The sequence below is a fragment of the Salvelinus alpinus genome, chromosome 9 (genome assembly GCF_045679555.1).
Source record: "Salvelinus alpinus chromosome 9, SLU_Salpinus.1, whole genome shotgun sequence".
Lineage (NCBI taxonomy): Eukaryota > Metazoa > Chordata > Actinopteri > Salmoniformes > Salmonidae > Salvelinus > Salvelinus alpinus.
The window spans coordinates 37,555,933-37,580,330 of NC_092094.1; the positions used below are offsets into that span (position 1 = coordinate 37,555,933).

Below are 24,398 nucleotides of genomic sequence, written 5' to 3' on the forward strand. Positions count from 1 at the left end.
AGTTAAAATTCTACACACGAAAGGAGAAGAATAGAACACAAGTAAACTCTCCTTGGTCTTTTTCATACTAGTTCCTGAACAAAGTTTAGTGTTATTTTCTGCTGTCCTGTATGGTTTGTAAAGGCCCCGCTTCTCTGAAAGGGGGAGAGTTGGAGGACTTAAGACGCTGTTAGAAGAAAGGGCTTTGGAACAGGCAGACGGGAGGGAGAGCCATGGAGCTCCGCTGCGCTGGGCTGGCTCTGCTGACTCAGGAGAAAGTTGAAAGATTAAGGTTTTATAGAGAGAGTAGAGGGGAGAGAAAAGAGTGCAGTGGCCTGCTGCTGGAGTCTTGGCAGTACCCTCCGTTCCTTGCTATTGTTTGAAAGTGTTGGCATTCTGTAAGCTTGTAGTGCTGTAATTACACAGGGGTTTGGTATTTGGTTGACAGGGCCATACTGCATTTCCGTCAGAGGTTTATGCTCTTTAGCAGCACTGGGGCCGACCCCCTGGAGAGGCATTGGATAGTCCCCTTGTTTATCCCTTGGCCTGGGGTTTCACACACACATTAGAACGCATGTAATTACAAAATCAACAAACACCACTGGCATTACCATATGTCTTTTAGACTTTTCCTAGCTGTCTTTAATTAACAATGGCTGATTGGTGACTGTAATGAGGTTATGTAGATGGAAGGTTTAGCCTTCATGTCTAAGAGATGTTTATTTCCCAGGTTGGCCTTAGTAATCATGGATGCCATTTTGAGAGAAGCTAAACTTGACAATGCAGTGAATGCCTTGTAACGTGCTAGCTAGCTATCGGCTTGCTATTTCAGAAGGAGGGGTTAATGAAGCCAGGCGTGATGCTAGTTTATAAATCAGGGGTTCCCAAACTTTTTTGGCCAGCGACCCCATTTTGATATAAAAAAACATTTGTGACCCTCTATGTAAAACAAGTTATGTAATCAACAGCCAATGTTAACTTTAAAACATTTTTATTAATATGACAACCTATTACAAATCAGTTTGACAATATTTTTGACTGTATTTCAATCTGAAGACAGTATGGTTTGAAGTGACTGAAATGCATCAAAGGTATTGGTAAATTCAGAAGATCATCAGGCAATAATGTTGTATGATATTTTGTGTAGAAAAGAACATCATTGATTTAGTGCTTGGTCTTGTCCACTCGGTTCTAACGACTTGTGGGCATAGTAGAGGGAAACAGCACATACTGTATGTATGTGTTCCTGAGAGTTATCTTTCAGTGATGTCCTAATATTTTGTAGTTTAAACCATTCAGAAGATAGAGCCACATTTGTAGGAAGAAAACAGAAACCATTTTGTTTATTACATCTGCATCTAGCTACCACCGGAGGTTACTGACTTAACCCTGGTTCTATGAACCAAACGCACATTTTCTCTCATGACCCCATTTTCAAATCAGGCGACCCCTAGTTTGGGAAACTGGTATAAATAGATTAAGTGGATGCAGTAGTGACTGAGTGAGTAAGTGGGGGTGTCTGTGGGGGTCAAAGGAAGAGGCCCTTGAAGGCCCTTGCCTCTCGCCCCTGTCTCCTAGGCCTGACTCATTTCTGACTGACTCACAGCCCCCTGCCTGCCTGGGTGCTGCGGTGGAATTCCCCCTGTCATCCCCTGGGAGGTCTGGCAGTGAAACCCCTCAGCCAGTCAGTCAGTCCCTTCCCTCAGAGAGATTATAGGTGCCACACAGTCACTGAGCATAGTAATACCCACTGGGACACCAAGCGCCAGGCTGTGACTCAGCCCAGGTGGTCCCGTGTGGCTCAGTTGGTAGAGCATGGCACTTGCAACGCCAGGGTTGTGGGTTCATTCCCCACGGGGGGACCAGGATGAATATGTATGAACGTTCCAATTTGTAAGTCGCTCTGGATAAGAGCGTCTGCTAAATGACTTAAATGTAAATGTAAATGTAGCAGGAAGGTTGATACAAGGAGGGTCACTCCACACTGGTGAAACTGTCACCTCTGACGTGTCTGCACAACCAACCATGAGTCACAGGGTTTCAGATATAGGTTAAAAACAGATTATTGGTACACACAGACATGTAAAATATATACCAAACATGAACATGTGAAGATGTTAGTGACTCAAATACAGTGCATTCGGAAAGTATTCTGTAACGGCGTTCTAAATCTGCCTCCTCCTCGGACGAGGAGGGAGCATGGGTCGGACCAACACGCAGCGAGGTATGTAGACATAATGAAATTTATTGAAAGACGAACACGAACACGAAAACACTTGGAAAATTACAAAATAAGAAAACGACGTAGACGAAACCTAAACATGGAACTTACATAACTACACGCAGAACTCACGGGCAGGAACAGACTACATCAAACGAATGAACAGCCAAAACAGTCCCGTGTGGTGCACATACACAGACACGAAAGACACAGGAGACAATCACCCACAAACAAACAGTGTGAACAGCCAACCTATATATGGTTCTCAATCAGAGAAACGTCAAACACCTGTCTCTGATTGAGAACCATATAAGGCTGATTACAAGACCTAAACATAGAAACACAAAACATAGAAATGCCCACCCACACTCACGCCCTGACCGACTAACACATACAAAACAACAGAAAATAGGTCAGGAACGTGACATATTCAGACCACTTGACTTTTCCACATTGTGTTTACAGCCTTATTCTAAAATTGATTCAATATTTTTTTCCCCTCATCAATCTACACAAAATACCCCATAATGACAATGCGAAAACAGGTTTTTAGAAACCTTTGCAAATGTATTAAAAATAAAAAACAGAAATACCTTATTTACATTAGTATTCAGACCCATTGCTATGAGACTCAAAATTGAGCTCAGGTGCATCCTGTTTCCATTGACCATCCTTAAGATGTTTCTACAACTTGATTGTAATCCACCTGTGGTAAATTGAATTGATTGGACACGATTTGGAAAGGCACTCACCTGTCTATATAAGGTCCCACAGTTGACAGTGCATGTCAGAGCAAAAACCAAGCCATGAGGTCGAAGGCATTGTCCGTAGAGCTCAGAGATAGGATTGTGTCGAGGTACAGATTTGGGGATAGGATACCAAAAAATGTCTGCAGCATTTAAGGTCTACAAGAACACAGTGGCCTCCATCATTCTGAAATGGAAGAAGTTTGGAACCACCAAGACTCTTCCTAGAGCTTGCCGCCCGGACGAACTGAGCAATCGCGGGTGAAAGGCCTTGGTCAGGGAGCTGACCAAGAACCCAATGGACGCTCTGACAGAGCTCCAGAGTTCCTTTGTGGAGATGGGAAAACCTTCCAGAAGGACAACCGTCTCTGCAGCAATCAGGCCTTTATGGTAGAGTGGCCAGACGTGAGCCACTATTCAGTAAAAAGCACATGACAGCCCTCTTGGAGTTTGGAAAAGGGCAGCTAATGGACTCTCAAACCATGAAAAACAAGATTCTCTGGTCTGATGAAACCAAGATTGAACTCTTTGGCCGGAACGCCATGTATCACGTCTGGAGGAAACCTGGCACCATCCCTACGGTGAAGCATGGTGGTGGCAGCATCATGCTGTGGGGATGTTTTTCAGAGGGAGGGACTGGGAGACTAGTCAGGATCAAGGGAATAATGAACGGAGCAAAGGACAGGGAGATCCTTGATAAAAAAATCCGGAGCGCTCAGGACCTCAGACTGGGGAAAAGGTTCACCTTCCAACAGGACAATGACCCTAAGCACACAGCCAAGACAACACAGGAGTGGCTTTGGGATAAGTGTCTGAATATCCTTGAGTGGCCCAGCCAGATCCCGGACTTGGACCTGATCGAACATCTCTGGAGAGACCTGAAAATAGCTGTGCAGCAACGCTCCCCATCTAACCTGACAGAGCTTGAGAGCATCTGCAGAGAAGAATGGGAGAAACTCCTCATATACAGGTGTGCCAAGCTTGTATCGTCATACCCAAGAAGACTCGAGGCTGTAAATGTGATAATTCAGTTTTAAAGTTTTAATACATTTGCAAAATGTATGCAAACCTGTTTTTGCTTTGTCATTATGGGGTATTGTGTGTAGATTGATGAGGGACAAAAAAACGATTTAATCCATTTTAGAATTAGGCTGTAACGTAACAAAATATGGGAAAACTCAAGGAAGAATACTTTCCGAATGCATACAGTACAGTGTGCTATCACGCAAATAATTATGTTGAATTTGTTCTGTTAGGTTCTTTGTCATGAAGGTGTCATCATGTAGATGCTAAACATCATAATTTCATGGTGTTTTTCAAAGAGCTTTACGTTGAAGAAAACTCGAGGTTTGAAACAGACCTTGGTTTGTGGCTGGCCTAATCTCTTAAACACAGTTCACCCAGTCTCTTCCGCAGGTAGCACTGACGGTATCTCTCTTTTCCCAGTTCAGCAGCAAACAACAGGGCCTGGGGGCACATGTTTTCTGCTGTAGTCAAACTGCACTCTCCCCAGGGCACCTGCTTTATGTGGGGGATAATTGGGCTTTACTGGAGGAATAGAGGCAGAGACGGAGGGAGTTCAGATAAGAAATCCATTGCAGAGCAGAACAGCTAGCTAGGCCTACACCAGGCAAAATGTATTCTGCACAAAGCGCTGGCTTTTCAGCTGTCTGATCTAGTTACAATAGCGCTGGGCTTTCTCCTCACACAGCCAGGTTGGTTTGATGCCCTCAGGGCAGTTGAATGAGCCAGGGAATGCTGTTGTCAAAGCTAACAGCACAGAACACATATCCACTGATATTTTATCTAAACAGATTGACTGAGGTAGTTCTGTGAGGCACATGCAGATGCTCTAAAAACCTGTGGAGCTGTGCCACTTCTGCTTGGTTGAACCTTCACATTCCATCCTAAGCAGTAGGCCTATCTTTGTATTTCCCTTCCCCTGAAATGTATCAGAGTGCTCCCTGAATTCCTGGCCTTGTCTCTCACACCTAACCACTGGAATGTTTGGCTGAGGTCACAATGACGTTTCACGCTCTGGAAAATCATTGTATCTCTCCACTGTATCCCCACTCAAGGCTGTAATTTTAGGATTTATTGTCGGGCATTGAGAGTTCTGTACATGTTTTTGCCATTGCGACTGCCTGTGTTTATAGATGAGAGGAGAAATTGTTTTGGTATGTAGATAGGAGAAATCAGAACTGGGTGTCATTGTCCTTCCTCTCTCGCTCTGTGATTCCAACAGTGGAACTGCTGTCAGCTTTGTGTGGCGTACAGGGTGGAGTTCCACCACACACTCACCAGTTAGCCTGTCACTCAGTCTTGTGCAATGGGCAGAGCTCAAGCACTTTGTTGTAGCCTGTAGCTACAAGAATCAGAGATGTTTTCTTACCGCTGTTGAAACTTGACAGGGAGAAGGGTTGAAGCTCTTTGTGTTATTTGTCTCTTCTTTTCCACCTTGAGAAGAGATGATTCATAATAGTGGCATACATTTTAGCATGCTTTAGTGTGAATGTCTATTTGTGTGAAATCCTTTATTTGACTTGGCCTATATATTGTAGGTGTGACTGATAAGATTTGAAAGTATGTTATGTTGATTGCCACCTTATGAATGAGTCTTTAGAGCTAGTATGAATGTCTGTGTTTGTATTTTGTGTAGCGTGTTGTAGAAGGGGTGTTGTGACACCTTTGGATTGTGAGGTAACAGGAGAGGTGTATGTAGAGGTTGTGGAATGTTCCGATGAGTGGTCCGCTGAGAGCTGGAGCTCGTGGGAGACGGGTCTGGGCTCGTCCGGAGAATACCAAGGACATGGAGAGAGATCAAGGTGTAACACACCAACACATACACACATTCACTGGAATAACAACATAAATTCTCAAAAATAGTAATAAAAAATGGAATTTACTGATATAGCCTATTTTCAACTAGGAGAGTGTTGTGTGCCTCTTTAACCTCTAGGCTACCTTATGCTATTGTCTCTTATAGGTTATTTGTGTTAAGTCTTGTCCTTCAGGATTATTTTGCTGCAGCTAGACCCTGTTTGACTACTGTAGTTTATTGTTCACATTATTTGCCTACAAATGGTCCCATATGGGCTTCTCGCTGTTCTTTTTATGAGGTAGACCCAAATTGTTGCTTGCTACCTTGTGGGAAGACGCCAATACCTCCACAGCAGCAGCACATTGTGTCTGTGTGTGTCACAGCAGTGTCTGTCTCAGCTGATGAAGACCAAAACAAAATCCCCATTGGACTGACTGAGTCACATCTCTTCATTCCCTCACTCTGGCCCTGTTTTTCTGCTTGGCAGGCAGGCAGGCAGACACAGACACAGACACAGACCCCTCCATCTGATACTGAGTCTGCTCCCTGTCTGTGAGTATGTCATATACCACTGGCTTACACACAGGCCTAGCCAAGGCTTTGCTGTAATTGCAGTCTGTGTACTGCTGCTGTGAGCATCTGAAAAGTCAAAGGCTATGTGCTTGCATGCTACTTAGCCCCAGAGAAAGCCAGTGACTTCTCAGAAGTCTACCCCCAAACCAAAAAACGAAAAGTTTACTTTTTGTAACCCAGTGGCATTGTTTGGCCAGGCTCAGGTGGCTAATGTGATTTAAGCAGCAGAGACAGCCTTGTTTTGTCTGCGGCGTCTATCTGTTTTAAACTAATAAAAACTTTGGATGACTGAGGGGGCGTTTGTTTAAAAGGGTGGGGGCTGGATGGGGAGAACAGAGAGACAGAAACAGCACAAAGGAGAAAGGGCAGAGTATTGTTTGCAAAAGACATGACTTATTGCTGTGATGCTTTGTAAGTCGAGGAGAGGGGGTTTCATAAAATGTCTGTGCCCAAGGTCCTGTCTCCGTGGGACAAATATACAGTCATGTACAAAACACACATACACCCTCTTGTGACTTAACCAGTGTGTGTCCCACGGGGTCACGTAGAGGCAAAAGACAAAGGCCACCCTGCCCTCCCCTCTCACGTTCACGCACACACGCACACACACACACACACACACACACATGCGCTTGCTGCCTTCCCCTTCACTGACCTTTCTGCACTGAGCGTGCTCAACCAGCTGCCACATTACTTCCTGCTCAGTGGCTGTCTGAATGGACACTGCAGCCATTTCCTTCCCTCTCCCAGACCCACTGCACCTCTTTTTCCTCTCCCTCTCGTCCTGTGGATCTCTCTCCCTTTCCTTCATTTCTACCATCACTCTTTCCCTAGTTCTTACCCTAACTTCTTCAGCTTGCTGTTAAGTGTAAATGTTTAAGATCCCCGTTTAGCCATGACCCTTCTAAATGCAAGTCAATTAACTTTTAGGCCTCTGGATAATGAATATCCTTCTCTTTTACTCTCTCTCTCTTCACCTCTTTCTAACGTTTGCCGTCAGACTTTGTCTGCTCCCAGCTCTAGGGTGATGGGGGCAGGCTTTTTTTCAACAGGGACCTCCACAATGATGTGTTAGCATAGTGACTTAGCTATACACAGCTAGAAAACTGCTGGACTCCCGTGACTCACTGTTGCCATTGTCAGGTTTCTACCCCAAACAAAGGAAATGGAGCACAGCACAGACAGAGCCACTGGGTTAGTATGGCCACCTGAACAACATTGTTGTTGGAACAACAGATTCAAATGAGACCTTGCTGTTTTGACTAGAGTTGGAGGTTGGCAGAATAGAAACAAATTGTGACCCGGGAGACTACTTTGAGTTTTCTAGACATGGCGATTTCTCCTCACCCTCAGCTGAGTCTGGGGCGGTGTGTACATCGTATATGCAATTTATAGTAGGGAGAGAGACTAGTAGTCATCTAGTTATTTACTCATACCCAATCAGAACGGCACATGAATCATTCTCTAAGCACTTCCTGTTTCTGTGGCCAGAGTGAGAAAAACAGGGAGAGATTTGTGGGTGAGTTATACTGAGATTTGGCAGGCAGGCAGGCCTTCAGCTAATAAAGGCAAAGTTCAAATCTTGTGATGTCATCAGTCCTCTCTGTCCACTCCCTCGCTCCAACAGGAAATGAACTTATGACAGAGAGCAGCAGACAAAGCATGGCCGTCAAAGGAATCTCTTTCTTTTTTGTCTGAAGGAGAGATGGATGGAATAGATAAAGAGGACAAGCTGAAATTATACTTCTGACTCTCATTCTATTCAAACCTCAGTTAACATCCTCTCTTAAACCATTCAAATTTCACGTGGCCTTTTTGAAGGTAGGGATTACTTTAAACAATTTATCTGTCCACGTTGAGTAGAATCCATTTATCCATTAACACCAGCTGATTTGATACATCCCTGGTGGGAAATGGAGAATCACTCTGGAGTCCTGAGAAAGCTCAGTGAGTCTGAAGACATAAGCTCTGCTTCAGTCAAGATGTTGCTGTGAGTAAAACTCATAGTATAATGAGCTCTTTCTACTAGTCTGAGGACCCCTCATTATTTCACAGTGTGTGTGTGTGTGTGTGTGTGTGTGTGTGTGTGTGTGTGTGTGTGTGTGTGTGTGTGTGTGTGTCTGCCTGGTCAGTGTGTGTTCGGCCTGCATGGTGACATCGCAGACAGCTTCTGGCCACAAGAGAGCCACTCAGAGGCTATAGTAAGGCGCTGTGTGTGTGGCTCCGCCCGTCCAGAACCTCCTCAGCCGTGATGAGTCGTGGACTCAGAGCAGCTGTCCCTCTCCCATTACAAGAAGGCCATTTATCAGACTGTGACCAGGAGATAGGCCCTGACTGTCCCTCCAATAGACCAGCACACAGCCCTGCATTCATCACCACCCCAATATGTTCTGAGTCAATCCCTGAATACACATGACGCAGACAGCGATGCATCACATCACAGCAACCCTCAATCAGCACTGGGACAATTCTGATTCCTTACGTTAACTACATATAGGGAACATCTGAACGTACATTAACATTGCCATTACCGTCAGGGTAATGTAATAGCACAATAATCACACATGTTTATAATTGACCATATCTGGCACACAGAGAGTAGGCAACCCAGAGTCTGTTGTAATTGTCTCTATCTGGCAGTGGAACAGGGAACAGGGGTGTTTGATATCTCATCATGAGACTGAAGGAGCTATGGTGGGGGATGGTACATTTCTTACCTGACTGGGATTCAGGTGTGTATCTGTGTGTGTGTGTGTATCTGTATCAGAGAGAATGACCGAGAGGGGGGGGGGTTGTCAGGTCAGGGTGTGTTATAATGGGTTTTAGACGGGGGAACCTTCCTGACAAGACGACACCATATTAATAACTACACTGTGAGCAGACGCACACTATCTCCTGCCTTGAACCCCGCTCCCCACACCCAGTCAGGCTTGGCACAAATATCCTTATCCCGGTGATAGTCAATCTGGGCTGGGGAGGGAGCGAGCCATGTGCAAGCGGGCGGGAGACAGAGCGGGAGCTCTCTGGGCACGTAAATGATCAGCCCTGTGTCCTGTGTGGCATTGCTCCTAGGTAGAGGCCTGGGTGCTGAATAGACAGAGGAATAGGAGCAAGGAATGAGAGTCCCCTCTGATTAATACGGCAGTATTGACTCTCACTCTCTCTTCCTCTCTTAATAAACACAAAGACACTAAGGTGGACAACGGGAAGCCAGGCAATAAATCAGGAAGTGGAGGCTCCTCACAATTAACTAATCAGACTTAGTTAATTTAGCTTGGGGACATTGATGGAGGGCTGTGTGTGACCTGAGGTCTAGTGAAGGGGGTGTGTGTGTGTGTGTGTGTGTGTGTGTGTGTGTGTGTGTGTGTGTGTGTGTGTGTGTGTGTGAGAGATCTGGCCCCATGCCAGGCTTGTCGTACTCTGTACTAGTGCCAGGGAAGTGAGAGGAGGAGGTACCGGTCAGGGGCGCAGCCCCAAATATTAGTTTAGTTTCAAAGCGTCCCAGAGTGAGTGGGTGGCTGTTTGCTCTGGGCAGACAGATGGAGCCTGTGTTGTGTCCTGCTAGGTGTCAGCTGTAAATTATAGTTATTTCACTGTCCTGGAAGGCCTTAAGTCTGGGGAGTCAGCCTGCACCAGCACTAGGGCATGTGACAGTCCAACATTATGGAAGCAAGAGTTCTTTCTCACTGAAGGGTACTACAACAGTAGTAGTAGACACATCTTTTCTGTAAATGTTAAGGAATAATGAACTAACCCTCTCTTTCCTGTCTTCTGCAGAACGTGCTGGCCAAGGCCCTGTACGACAATGTGGCCGAGTCCCCAGACGAGCTGTCCTTCCGGAAGGGTGACATCATGACGGTACTGGAGCGGGACACCCAGGGTCTGGACGGCTGGTGGCTCTGCTCTCTGCATGGACGCCAGGGTATCGTCCCCGGCAACCGCCTCAAGATCCTGGTGGGCATGTATGACAAGGCGGGCCAGCAGCAGCAGCCTCCACTCCTCCAGGCCTCCCAGGCTGGCTCTGCCCAGACCCCGAGCCAGCTGGCCTTCCCCCCGCAGAGTGCCTACACTAAGCCCTCCCCCTCCTCCCAGTACACGGCCATGCACCCTGCCTTCTCCAACCCTGGGCCTGTCCCCGCCCTACCCGACAGCATCTACATGATGCCCCCCAACCATGGCAAGCACTCCCCTTCAAGCCTGTACCAGATACCCACGGGCCCCCAAGCCCCACCCAAGGCCCCCATGCTCGCCCAGAAGCGGTACCCTGTTCAGGACATCTACCAGGTGCCTCCCTCCATGGGGCCAGCTCCTGTCCAGGACATCTACCAGGTGCCCCCTTCAGCAAGAGGGCCTGTTCCTGGGCAGGATATCTACCAGGTTCCCCCCTCACTGAACCAGACTCAGATCCCCCCCTCCATAGAAAAGAGGAGCTGGGACTCTAAACCTCTAGGAAAGGTAAGAAAAACTTTTTGAGACACATATTCACATAACACAACAAACACATTCCTCCAAAACCATAAATACAGACTGTCTTGTTAGACATTCAGGTCCAAAATAGCTGGTTTAAGCTCTCATTGTCATCTGACCTCATCCCGGTTGGGATCTGAGCATCTTCCTGTTATTGTTTCTCCCTCATGTCCTCCAGTCTCTGTCTGTTCTCACTCTAAACAACAGCTCAAGGTTCCCTGTCATTTTCAAAGCCGCAGGGATGACAGGAAAGAAAACAGAGGATAGAATGATAAAATAAACCCAAAAGAGAGAGAGGGGGGATGGGGAGAGGAGAGGGGGACAAACATTGGAATAAATAATGGGGTGTTTAATAATTCAGGTATCTATCTCCTGGAGTTGGGTGAGTAAGCGTTTTGATCTGTTATGCAGCAGGCAGCAGGCTGGAAGGGGAGGGGGTACCAGTACCAGCCAGGCAGTGTGGTAACAGTGCAGTGTGTTGTGACTGGTGTTCTGCAGAGAGTGCCCCCCAGGCCTGCCTTAGTGCACTCAGCCATGTGTGAGAGCAGCGCTGGGAAGTGAAGTGTGATGATGATGATGGAAGAGTGATGGGGAGGCAGCGACAAGGTGCACCTGGTCCCTGCAGGAGGGGGCGTTTCACACGAGACAGCTCACCGTCTTAGATGAGGCTGCTGCTGCCATAGAGAGGGAATTATATAATATATACAGTATAGTATATCTAATCCTTTAGCCCCCCCCCCCCCCCCCACCCTAACCCCTAGCAGGGCTCTCTGAGAGGCATGACCACAGGGATTTGTCCCTCACAGAGGGGGGCTGGAGATGGGCCTTGCCATGTTGAAAATCTGCCTCTCAATATGACCTGAGATGACTCGGAAATACTGAAGCACACAGAAGGAAAAGAGAGTGAAATGTACAATAGTGAGTGACTGACAAAGCAAAGCATACATTGCCTTTGTGTCCTCCTGCTGTGTGTTGAACCTTTGACCTGTCAAAGGTTGATCAATGATCAATGATCAATGGGTGCAACCTGAAAACAACCTGAAAACGAGAGGAGAATAACAGCTGTAGAAAGAGAGTGAATGGCTCCCAGGCTGAGACAACCTCTGTTTGAGGTAACATGAGCGACATCAGAGAAAGGCATCAGTGGATCAAAGATGTTATTTAACTAGGCAAGTCAGTTAAGAACAAATTCTTCTTTTACAATGACGGCCTACCCCGGCCAAAACCTCCCCTAACCCGGACGACACTGGGCCAATTGTTCGCCGCCCTATGGGACTCCCAATCACGTCCGGTTGTGATACAGCTCGGGATCGAACCAGGGTCTGTAGTGACGCCTCTAGCACTGAGATGCAGTGACTTAGACCACTGCGCCACTCGGGAGCGAAAGATGAGTCCAAGGCCAGGGCTCACAGAGTCACAGTGGAAAGGATCTATGAGGAGGAACATAATTTCATGATAGCTCTACCTGGTGATAAGACTATCAGAGGACTTCAACAGAGTTCACACTCCAGCCCAGAGCAGGGTGTTTCCAAATGTTCCATTGGATGATAGTAGAGTGATGCATCAGTCTTTTGGAATGCTCTTAGCGTCATGTACTGTATGTCATCAGCAGGCAGTACAGGGAGGAGGGAGGAGAAGCAACACTAGTAGGGAGTAGTACAAGTGAAAATCCCCTATGGTTTTTATCTGACAACAGCCTCAAGTTAGTGGCACTGGCAGGATCTGAAATGCCTAACATGGTGGTGAAGTGGTAGGGATTTTTGTCAAGGTAATTCTTCACTGACGCATTAGCTAATTTTGCTCTTAACGCTGTGGTGTGCAGGTTCTTTATGCACTCATTTACCTTGTGAATGCCCTTAATTGTTATCACTTGTCCTTGTGCCCATACTGAACCGCATCACCCCGCCCCCCTACTCCACCACTGGCAGTTTCTCAATACAAGATACGGAGTTCCTGCTGAGAGAAGAGATGACAGACACCGAGCCAACATTTACATTTACATTTACATTTAAGTCATTTAGCAGACGCTCTTATCCAGAGCGACTTACAAATTGGTGCATTCACCTTATGATATCCAGTGGAACAACCACTTTACAATAGTGCATCTAACTCATTTAAGGGGGAGGGGGGGGGTAGGAGGATTACTTTATCCTATCCTAGGTATTCCTTAAAGAGGTGGGGTTTCAGGTGTCTCCGGAAGGTGGTGATTGACTCCGCTGACCTGGCGTCGTGAGGGAGTTTGTTCCACCATTGGGGTGCCAGAGCAGCGAACAGTTTTGACTGGGCTGAGCGGGAACTGTACTTCCTCAGAGGTAGGGAGGCGAGCAGGCCAGAGGTGGATGAACGCAGTGCCCTTGTTTGGGTGTAGGGCCTGATCAGAGCCTGAAGGTACGGAGGTGCCGTTCCCCTCACAGCTCCGTAGGCAAGCACCATGGTCTTGTAGCGGATGCGAGCTTCAACTGGAAGCCAGTGGAGAGAGCGGAGGAGCGGGGTGACGTGAGAGAACTTGGGAAGGTTGAACACCAGACGGGCTGCGGCGTTCTGGATGAGTTGTAGGGGTTTAATGGCACAGGCAGGGAGCCCAGCCAACAGCGAGTTGCAGTAATCCAGACGGGAGATGACAAGTGCCTGGATTAGGACCTGCGCCGCTTCCTGTGTGAGGCAGGGTCGTACTCTGCGAATGTTGTAGAGCATGAACCTACAGGAACGGGTCACCGCCTTGATGTGAGTTGAGAACGACAGGGTGTTGTCCAGGATCACGCCAAGGTTCTTAGCGCTCTGGGAGGAGGACACAATGGAGTTGTCAACCGTGATGGCGAGATCATGGAACGGGCAGTCCTTCCCCGGGAGGAAGAGCAGCTCCGTCTTGCCGAGGTTCAGCTTGAGGTGGTGATCCGTCATCCACACTGATATGTCTGCCAGACATGCAGAGATGCGATTCGCCACCTGGTTATCAGAGGGGGGAAAGGAGAAGATTAATTGTGTGTCGTCTGCATAGCAATGATAGGAGAGGCCATGTGAGGATATGACAGAGCCAAGTGACTTGGTGTATAGCGAGAATAGGAGAGGGCCTAGAACAGAGCCCTGGGGGACACCAGTGGTGAGAGCACGTGGTGCGGAGACAGATTCTCGCCACGCCACCTGGTAGGAGCGACCTGTCAGGTAGGACGCAATCCAAGCGTGGGCCGCGCCGGAGATGCCCAACTCGGAGAGGGTGGAGAGGAGGATCTGATGGTTCACAGTATCAAAGGCAGCCGATAGGTCTAGAAGGATGAGAGCAGAGGAGAGAGAGTTAGCTTTAGCAGTGCGGAGCGCCTCCGTGACACAGAGAAGAGCAGTCTCAGTTGAATGACTAGTCTTGAAACCTGACTGATTTGGATCAAGAAGGTCATTCTGAGAGAGATAGCAGGAGAGCTGGCCAAGGACGGCACGTTCAAGAGTTTTGGAGAGAAAAGAAAGAAGGGATACTGGTCTGTAGTTGTTGACATCGGAGGGATCGAGTGTAGGTTTTTTCAGAAGGGGTGCAACTCTCGCTCTCTTGAAGACGGAAGGGACGTAGCCAGCGGTCAAGGATGAGTTGATGAGCGAGGTGAGGTAAGGGAGAAGGTCTCCGGAAATGGTCTGGAGAAGAGAGGAGGGGATAGGGTCAAGCGGGCAGGTTGTTGGGCGGCCGGACGTCACAAGACGCGAGATTTCATCTGGAGAGAGAGGGGAGAAAGAGGTCAAAGCACAGGGTAGGGCAGTGTGAGCAGAACCAGCGGTGTCGTTTGACTTAGCAAACGAGGATCGGATGTCGTCGACCTTCTTTTCAAAATGGTTGACGAAGTCATCCGCAGAGAGGGAGGAGGGGGGAGGAGGGGGAGGAGGATTCAGGAGGGAGGAGAAGGTGGCAAAGAGCTTCCTAGGGTTAGAGGCAGATGCTTGGAATTTAGAGTGGTAGAAAGTGGCTTTAGCAGCAGAGACAGAAGAGGAGAAAGTAGAGAGGAGGGAGTGAAAGGATGCCAGGTCCGCAGGGAGGCGAGTTTTCCTCCATTTCCGCTCGGCTGCCCGGAGCCCTGTTCTGTGAGCTCGCAGTGAGTCGTCGAGCCACGGAGCAGGAGGGGAGGACCGAGCCGGCCTGGAGGATAGGGGACATAGAGAGTCAAAGGATGCAGAAAGGGAGGAGAGGAGGGTTGAGGAGGCAGAATCAGGAGATAGGTTGGAGAAGGTTTGAGCAGAGGGAAGAGATGATAGGATGGAAGAGGAGAGAGTAGCGGGGGAGAGAGAGCGAAGGTTGGGACGGCGCGATACCATCCGAGTAGGGGCAGTGTGGGAAGTGTTAGATGAGAGCGAGAGGGAAAAGGATACAAGGTAGTGGTCGGAGACTTGGAGGGGAGTTGCAGTGAGATTAGTGGAAGAACAGCATCTAGTAAAGATGAGGTCAAGCGTATTGCCTGCCTTGTGAGTAGGGGGGGAAGGTGAGAGGGTGAGGTCAACAGAGGAGAGGAGTGGAAAGAAGGAGGCAGAGAGGAATGAGTCAAAGGTAGACGTGGGGAGGTTAAAGTCACCCAGAACTGTGAGAGGTGAGCCATCCTCAGGAAAGGAACTTATCAGGGCGTCAAGCTCATTGATGAACTCTCCAAGGGAACCTGGAGGGCGATAAATGATAAGGATGTTAAGCTTGAAAGGGCTGGTAACTGTGACAGCATGGAATTCAAAGGAGGCGATAGACAGATGGGTCAGGGGAGAAAGAGAGAATGTCCACTTGGGAGAGATGAGGATCCCAGTGCCACCGCCCCGCTGACCAGAAGCTCTCGGGGTGTGCGAGAACACGTGGGCAGACGAGGCGAGAGCAGTAGGAGTAGCAGTGTTGTCAGTGGTAATCCATGTTTCCGTCAGTGCCAAGAAGTCGAGGGACTGGAGGGACGCATAGGCTGAGATGAACTCTGGAACTCCACGTGGGTCGTGCGCGCTGGAACCACCAGGTTAGAATGGCGGCGGCCACGCGGTGTGAAGCGTTTGTATGGTCTGTGCAGAGAGGAGAGAAGAGGGATAGACAGACACATAGTTGACAGGCTACAGAAGAGGCTACGCTAATGCAAAGGAGATTAGAATGACAAGTGGACTACACGTCTCGAATGTTCAGGAAGTTAAGCTTACGTTGCAAAAAATAAAATCTTATTGACTAAAATCTTATTGACTAAAATGATATAGTACTGCTGGCGGTGAAGTAGGCTGGCTAGCAGTGGCTGCGTTGTTGACTTTGTTTGAACGTGTAGCTGGCTAGGTAACCTCGACAATTACTCAAAAACTACACAATTATCTTGGATACAAAGACAGCAAAGACAACTATGTAGCTAGCTAACACTACGCTAATCAAGTCGTTCCGTTGTAATGTAAGTTGTAGTGTGAGTTTCTACAGTGCTGCTATTCGGTAGAAGTTGGCTAACTAGCAGTGTTAGCTAGCAGTGTTGACTAGGTAGGAGACGGCAGCGCAGCGCGGTGGACGAAAATAGCTGGCTAGTTAACCGAATAATTACTCTAACCAACTCTAAGCTACACGATTATCTTAGATACAAAGATAGCAAAGAGAACTGTGTAGCCAGCTAACACTACACTAATCAAGTCGTTCCTTTGTAATGTAATCGTTTCTCCAGTGCTGCTATGCTGCTGTGCTGCTATTCGGTGGCTAGCTGGCTAGCTAGCAGTGTTGACTACGTTGTTACGTTCGGACGAAAATAGCTGGCTAGCGAACCTCAATAACCTCAATAACTACACAATTATCTTTGATACAAAGACGGCTATGTAGCTAGCTAAGATCAAACAAATCAACCGTTGTACTGTAATGAAAATGAATGAAAATGGTAAAACTACCTGTGGAGCGAGGCGGAATTGCGACTGCACGCTCCAAACCGGAAACCAGGTAGGAGCCAACACACACAAACACATGGATGCACACACACACACATACAAACACACACACACACAAACACACACACACACAAACACACACACACAAACACACACACACAAACACATGGATACACACACACACATACACACACACACACATACACACACACACACATACACACACACACACATACACACACACACACACACAAACACACACACACACACACACACACACACACACACACACACACACACACACACACACACACACACACACACACAAACACACACACACAAACACACACACACAAACACACACACAAACACACACACACACACATGCACACACACACAAACACACACACACACACAAACACACACACACACAAACACACACACACATGGATGCACACACACACAAACACACACACACAAACAAACACACACACAAACACACACACACAAACACACACACACAAAGCTCTCACATAAACACACACACAAACACACACACACGCACAAACACACACACACAAACACACACACACAAAGCTCTCACATACAAACTGGGATGAACACTAATTAGGGAGTGATGAAAAACCCAGGCATTGTCTCAGCATCCTTTGCTGCTCAACTGGAGGAGGTAGAAACTAGTACAAATACAAGGTTACAGCTACACAGAACACTTGGCAAAGCATCTGAAAAGCAGGAAGCTTAACACACTCAGCATCTCACTCTAACCCCATCTCCACAGTGTGATGATGTTATGCTGCTAGCTTGGTTTTGTCTTTTAATCTTGGTATTTTGTGGAGGCAGGCCCGACCCCCTCAGCTTTTTCGTCAGATGGACTGGCATCACATTTTATTCATCACATGCTTGGTAAACAACAGGTGTGGACTAACAGTGAAATGTTTACTGACGGGCCCTTCCCAACAATGCAGAGAGAAAGAACATAGAGAAATAATAGAAAAGTAAAACACGGAATAATAAAAGTAATAATAAATACACAATGAGTAACGATGACTTGGCTATATACACTGGGTACCAGTACCTGATTCGATGTGCAGGAGCATGAGGTAATTGAGGTAGATAGGTACATATAACTAGGAATAAAGTGACAAATAAGGAAGTCCAGGTAGCTATTTAACTAACTATTTAGCAGTCTTATGGCTTGAGGGTAGAAGCTGTTCACGGAGGGGTGATGGGTGGAGGGGTGAGGAGAGTGGTAAGAATGCCCCTGTACAAGGAGCCTCCCGCAGACTAGCGCGTTTGAAGGGGAGTAGGGGGGCGCCCTGATCCCAGTCAGCTGTGCCAGCCAGGCCTTGTCCGGGTCTGGGGGACGGGGGCAGGAGCTGGAAGAGGGTTGCAGAAGGCCAAGCAGCAGCTGGAACAACTGTGATTGGTTAGCAGGCCTTACATCAAACAGGACGTCTGAAGAGGGGCGAGGCGGCACGCGCCCTTTAAATCCCTGACACACTCCTCCAAGAGGCTGGAATTCCTCAGCCCCCCCCCCCCCCCCCTCTCCTTTCGCTCAGTCCCCACTCTCCATCCCACTGTGTTTTTCAGTTTTCTACCTAATCTATTTATGCTGCAATGGTATGCCACCCAACCGCCCCCAAAAACAACCCCCACCTCTCCTTCAAACTATGGCAACAGCTTAGCCCAGCCGGAGAAAGAAACAAGTAAACAATTCACCGCTATCCCTCCATCCTCTTCCCTTCTGAGAGGACAGACACAACCTGAATGGCCTCAGTAAACACTCAGCTGCGTTGGAGCTGAAAGCGCCACTGCACTCTGTGTCTCTGCAACCCAATTCATCAGAAAGGATATCTTTGATCAAAGTTACGAAGATTCTTAGGTATCGCCCTCAGTACCTTTAGCAGTGTTGCTATTAGAGGTCATGAACTTGCTCTTGTATGTCTGTAGGAGAATCCACTGATTTACTCGTGATAACTGCTAAGCTGATAGGGGGCTGAGAGTTGCACCACTCAGGCTTTGACTGTAGGGAGGAATGACAGACACCACTGTGAGTGGGGACTGGAGCTACTACCTGATCTTTACAACCTCACTCTCCTGCAACTGTCTAGAAAGTATTCAAAGTACAATGTGTGTGACTGAATGACACGTTCATGGCAGAGCTCATTGCTTTGTGTGAAGCAGATGGTTAGGGGAGAGGTGGAGGCAGGACGGCCTGTTTGAACCTGGGTTCCTTTGATTAGGCCGAGGTAGGTAGATCAAGCCTTCTTATCACCTGCAGCATCTAATGACCCTGGCCTGTTTGCAGGTGAGAGACGCTGTGATAAGGAGCAGGCAGCCCGGGGCTAACAGTACAAGCTCATCTCCTCTGCTCTCCTTCCCTCTGCTCTGCTCTGGGGGTTGGGGGGTTGAGATTCTGCTGGTTGTTCTGTGGACAACCTGCTCTGAAAGTAAATGTGTAATCTCAGAAGTGTTTAAAAAGACCTGGTGGGCGCTCACCTGAAATGTAGGGAGGAGGAGATGGAGGAGGGGGGCCTTATCTGGAGGAGCAGGCAGACATTTTGGGGGAGGGGTCGCTGTGGAGTGAGGGGGGAGAAAATAAAGGTGTGTGTGACCTCCTACTGAAGAAATGACTGCATGCTCCTGCCTGTAGGTGTAACTGCTGCCTGTAGGTGTAACTGCTGCCTGTAGGTGTATCTGCTGCCTGTAGGTGTATCTGCTGCCTGTAGGTGTAACTGCTGCCTGTAGGTATAACTGCTGCCTGTAGGTGTATCTGCTGCCTGTAGGTGTAACTGCTGCCTGTAGGTATATCTGCTGCCTGTAGGTGTAACTGCTGCCTGTAGGTGTAACTGCTGCCTGTAGGTGTAACTGCTGCCTGTAGGTGTATCTGCTGCCTGTAGGTGTATCTGCTGCCTGTAGGTGTATCTGCTGCCTGTAGGTGTATCTGCTGCCTGTAGGTGTATCTGCTGCCTGTAGGTGTATCTGCTGCCTGTAGGTGTATCTGCTGCCTGTAGGTGTATCTGCTGCCTGTAGGTGTATCTGCTGCCTGTAGGTGTATCTGCTGCCTGTAGGTGTATCTGCTGCCTGTAGGTGTATCTGCTGCCTGTAGGTGTATCTGCTGCCTGTAGGTGTATCTGCTGCCTGTAGGTGTATCTGCTGCCTGTAGGTGTATCTGCTGCCTGTAGGTGTATCTGCTGCCTGTAGGTGTATCTGCTGCCTGTAGGTGTATCTGCTGCCTGTAGGCGTAACTGCTGCCTGTAGGCGTAACTGCTGCCTGTAGGCGTATCTGCTGCCTGTAGGCGTATCTGCTGCCTGTAGGCGTAACTGCTGCCTGTAGGCGTAACTGCTGCCTGTAGGCGTATCTGCTGCCTGTAGGCGTATCTGCTGCCTGTAGGCGTATCTGCTGCCTGTAGGCGTAACTGCTGCCTGTAGGCGTAACTGCTGCCTGTAGGCGTAACTGCTGCATGTAGGCGTAACTGCTGCCTGTAGGCGTAACTGCTGCCTGTAGGCGTAACTGCTGCCTGTAGGCGTAACTGCTGCCTGTAGGCGTAACTGCTGCCTGTAGGCGTAACTGCTGCCTGTAGGCGTAACTGCTGCCTGTAGGCGTAACTGCTGCCTGTAGGCGTATCTGCTGCCTGTAGGCGTAACTGCTGCCTGTAGGCGTATCTGCTGCCTGTAGGCGTATCTGCTGCCTGTAGGCGTATCTGCTGCCTGTAGGCGTATCTGCTGCCTGTAGGCGTATCTGCTGCCTGTAGGCGTATCTGCTGCCTGTAGGCGTATCTGCTGCCTGTAGGCGTATCTGCTGCCTGTAGGCGTATCTGCTGCCTGTAGGCGTATCTGCTGCCTGTAGGCGTATCTGCTGCCTGTAGGCGTATCTGCTGCCTGTAGGCGTAACTGCTGCCTGTAGGCGTAACTGCTGCCTGTAGGCGTAACTGCTGCCTGTAGGCGTAACTGCTGCCTGTAGGCGTAACTGCTGCCTGTAGGCGTATCTGCTGCCTGTAGGCGTAACTGCTGCCTGTAGGCGTATCTGCTGCCTGTAGGCGTATCTGCTGCCTGTAGGCGTATCTGCTGCCTGTAGGCGTATCTGCTGCCTGTAGGCGTATCTGCTGCCTGTAGGCGTATCTGCTGCCTGTAGGCGTAACTGCTGCCTGTAGGCGTATCTGATGCCTGTAGGCGTAACTGATGCCTGTAGGCGTAACTGCTGCCTGTAGGCGTATCTGCTGCCTGTAGGCGTATCTGCTGCCTGTATGTGTATCTGCTGCCTGTATGTGTAACTGCTGCCTGCAGTTGTATCTGCTGCCTGCAGGTGTATCTGCTGCCTGCAGGTGTATCTGCTGCCTGTATGTGTAACTGCTGCCTGCAGGTGTATCTGCTGCCTGTAGGTGTATCTGCTGCATGTAGGTGTAACTGCTGCCTGTAGGCGTATCTGCTGCCTGTAGGCGTATCTGCTGCCTGTAGGCGTATCTGCTGCCTGTAGGCGTATCTGCTGCCTGTAGGCGTATCTGCTGCCTGTAGGTGTAACTGCTGCCTTTAGGTGTATCTGCTGCCTGTAGGCGTATCTGCTGCCTGTAGGTGTAACTGCTGCCTGTAGGCGTATCTGCTGCATGTAGGCGTAACTGCTGCCTGTAGGCGTAACTGCTGCCTGTAGGCGTAACTGCTGCCTGTAGGCGTATCTGCTGCCTGTAGGCGTAACTGCTGCCTGTAGGCGTATCTGCTGCCTGTAGGCGTATCTGCTGCCTGTAGGCGTATCTGCTGCCTGTAGGCGTATCTGCTGCCTGTAGGCGTATCTGCTGCCTGTAGGCGTATCTGCTGCCTGTAGGCGTATCTGCTGCCTGTAGGCGTATCTGCTGCCTGTAGGCGTATCTGCTGCCTGTAGGCGTAACTGCTGCCTGTAGGCGTAACTGCTGCCTGTAGGCGTATCTGCTGCCTGTAGGCGTAACTGCTGCCTGTAGGCGTATCTGCTGCCTGTAGGCGTATCTGCTGCCTGTAGGCGTATCTGCTGCCTGTAGGCGTATCTGCTGCCTGTAGGCGTATCTGCTGCCTGTAGGCGTATCTGCTGCCTGTAGGCGTATCTGCTGCCTGTAGGCGTAACTGCTGCCTGTAGGCGTAACTGCTGCCTGTAGGCGTATCTGCTGCCTGTAGGCGTATCTGCTGCCTGTAGGCGTATCTGCTGCCTGTAGGCGTATCTGCTGCCTGTAGGCGTATCTGCTGCCTGTAGGCGTAACTGCTGCCTGTAGGCGTAACTGCTGCCTGTAGGCGTATCTGCTGCCTGTAGGCGTATCTGCTGCCTGTAGGCGTATCTGCTGCCTGTAGGCGTATCTGCTGCCTGTAGGCGTATCTGCTGCCTGTAGGCGTAACTGCTGCCTGTAGGCGTAACTGCTGCCTGTAGGCGTACCTGCTGCCTGTAGGCGTAACTGCTGCCTGTAGGCGTATCTGCTCCCTGTAGGTGTATCTGCTGCCTGTAGTTAACTCTGGAGTTAACGCTCACTGAGCACGGGGACATTATCTCTTCACCCATCTAGCACATAAATATACTAAATATGGTCGTACGTGTACGTGTGAGCACCCACATATATAAGTGAACGCACAGGCACATATGTGTGTGTGTGAGAGAGAGAGAATTGAATTGAAAGAGAGAGTGAATGTGAGGAGGGAAACGGGAGAGATACTGTAGATGTTCATGGCGAGGAGCCACTCTTCCGCAGACTGGAGCATCAGTTTAAAAGCGGTGCAGCTGTCAGTCCGGAGTTTGGAAGTGTGCTCATCCATAGAGATGAGATGGGTGCTTTGTATTCCCGTTATTGCCTCATGGGCTTGTAATTTTGTGGCCTTCTTTAGCTGTAACCCACATGTTTCTATGTGCCCTGCCTCTCTCTGTGCCTCACTCCCACACTGCCTCTCTCTGTGCCTCACTCCCACACTGCCTCTCTCTGTGCCTCACTCCCACACTGCCTCTCTCTGTGCCTCACTCCCACACTGCCTCTCTCTGTGCCTCACTCCCACACTGCCTCTCTCTGTGCCTCACTCCCACACTGCCTCTCTCTGTGCCTCACTCCCACACTGCCTCTCTCTGTGCCTCACTCCCACACTGCCTCTGTAGCTTCGCTTCGTCTCAGCCTGGGAGCCAGAGGAGCTCTTCTCCTCTCTGCCACACACTCTATCACAATCCCAATTATTTTTAGGATTCTCTTTCCTTTCTTTCTTCACTCCCGTTCTATATCTCTCCTTCTCCCACACCCTCCATCACTTCCTCTGTCTATGTAAGCGGAGACATCCTCCTAACGACGAAAGCGTTCCTGTCTGATTGTGTGAATCTAGGCAGTGCTTTGCGGCACTCTGGAGTTAATGTCTCCGTAGATTAAAAGGGTATCTCTGGGCCTAATTGGTGCGCATTGAGTGCCCTTCTAAAAGGGTCTCTTTGATTTGGCCCACATCACTGCATATGCCCGAGCAGAGGGAGGGAGGGGGAGATAGAGAGAGGGAGGCCTTGCCCCACGCTGCTCAATTTTTATTTTTTATTTTTTAATTGTATCTTTATTTAACTAGGCAAGTCAGTTAAGAACAAATTCTTATTTTCAATGACGGCCTAGGAACAGTGGGTTAACTGCCTTGTTCAGAGGCAGAATGATAGTGACAGTCGTTAGACTCCCTGCTCCCCAGGCCTTTCCACTGCAATGTAATGTAGAGCTGGAGCTGAGTGACTCGATAAGCATCTCTGCACGGTGCTACACCATGCATTCAGAATACATTCAGAATGTTGTGCACTGGGACTGTGACAGTGTATAAATAGAGGCTCCAGATGTGAGCGTCCCTGCCCAGCTGTTCTGGGCTGTGCTCTGGGAAGAGAACACTGGGAGGGTCAGGTAGCTGTGGTTGGAGCTCCAGTCAGTCCTCCTCAGCCTGAGCCCATGCTCCAGCAGTAACAGTAGTGCTAGTATAGTAATGACTCAATGCTGGGATGCAGCTTTAATGGCTCTGCCTGTCCTCAGTTATGGCCTTCAATTGGACCCAAGCTTTAGAAGCTCAACTTGAAGTGTGTTTGGTTTGGGACAGCGTATTACTGAAGTGATTAGGTTAGTCTTTATAGGAACAGAGTTCACTCTTCTAGTCCATTACATCACCAAAGGGAACTGTGTGGGTATGTGGTAACCTCTCTTGGATGGTGGCTGCTCAGGCATTTCTCTGTGAAGGGTGTTGGTGCATGAGGGTGAGTTGAGGACTGGTGAGCTGTGGGTGCATGCTGGTACCCAGAGACGAAGGAGATAGAGGATGCCCATCTGGCTGCCACCTCACAGTGGTTCTTACTGTGGGCAGTGGTGTAAAGTACCTAAGTAAAAATACTTTAAGATACTACTTAAGTAGTTTTTTGGTGTAGCTGTACTTTACTTTTTATATTTTTGGCAACTTTAACTTTTTCTTCACTACATTCCTAAAGAAAATAATGTAATTGTTACTCCATACATTTTCCCTGACACCCAAAAGTAGTCGTTACATTTTGACAAGAAAATGGTCCACACACACTTATCAAGAGAACATTCCTGGCCATCCCTACTGGCTCTGATCTGGTGGACTCACTAAACACAAATGCTTAGTTTGTAAATTATGTCTGTGTGTTGGAGTGTGCCCCTGGCTGTCCGTAAGTAAATATAAAAACAAGAAAATTGTGCTTTCTGGTTTACTTAATATAAGGAAGTTGAAATGATTTATACATTTACTTTTG

General features: G+C 48.7%; 1 protein-coding gene across 2 annotated transcripts in view; it reads left to right on the plus strand.

The window, feature by feature from the left end:
• Positions 1 to 24,398, plus strand: part of LOC139584760 (breast cancer anti-estrogen resistance protein 1-like) — a 142,434-nt gene that overhangs the window by 79,258 nt on the left and 38,778 nt on the right. For both annotated transcript variants that reach the window (XM_071416951.1, XM_071416950.1), the window contains exon 2: positions 10,118 to 10,795. In XM_071416951.1, the coding sequence (XP_071273052.1) occupies positions 10,118 to 10,795 (678 nt within the window). The remainder of the gene's footprint in view (positions 1 to 10,117; positions 10,796 to 24,398) is intronic.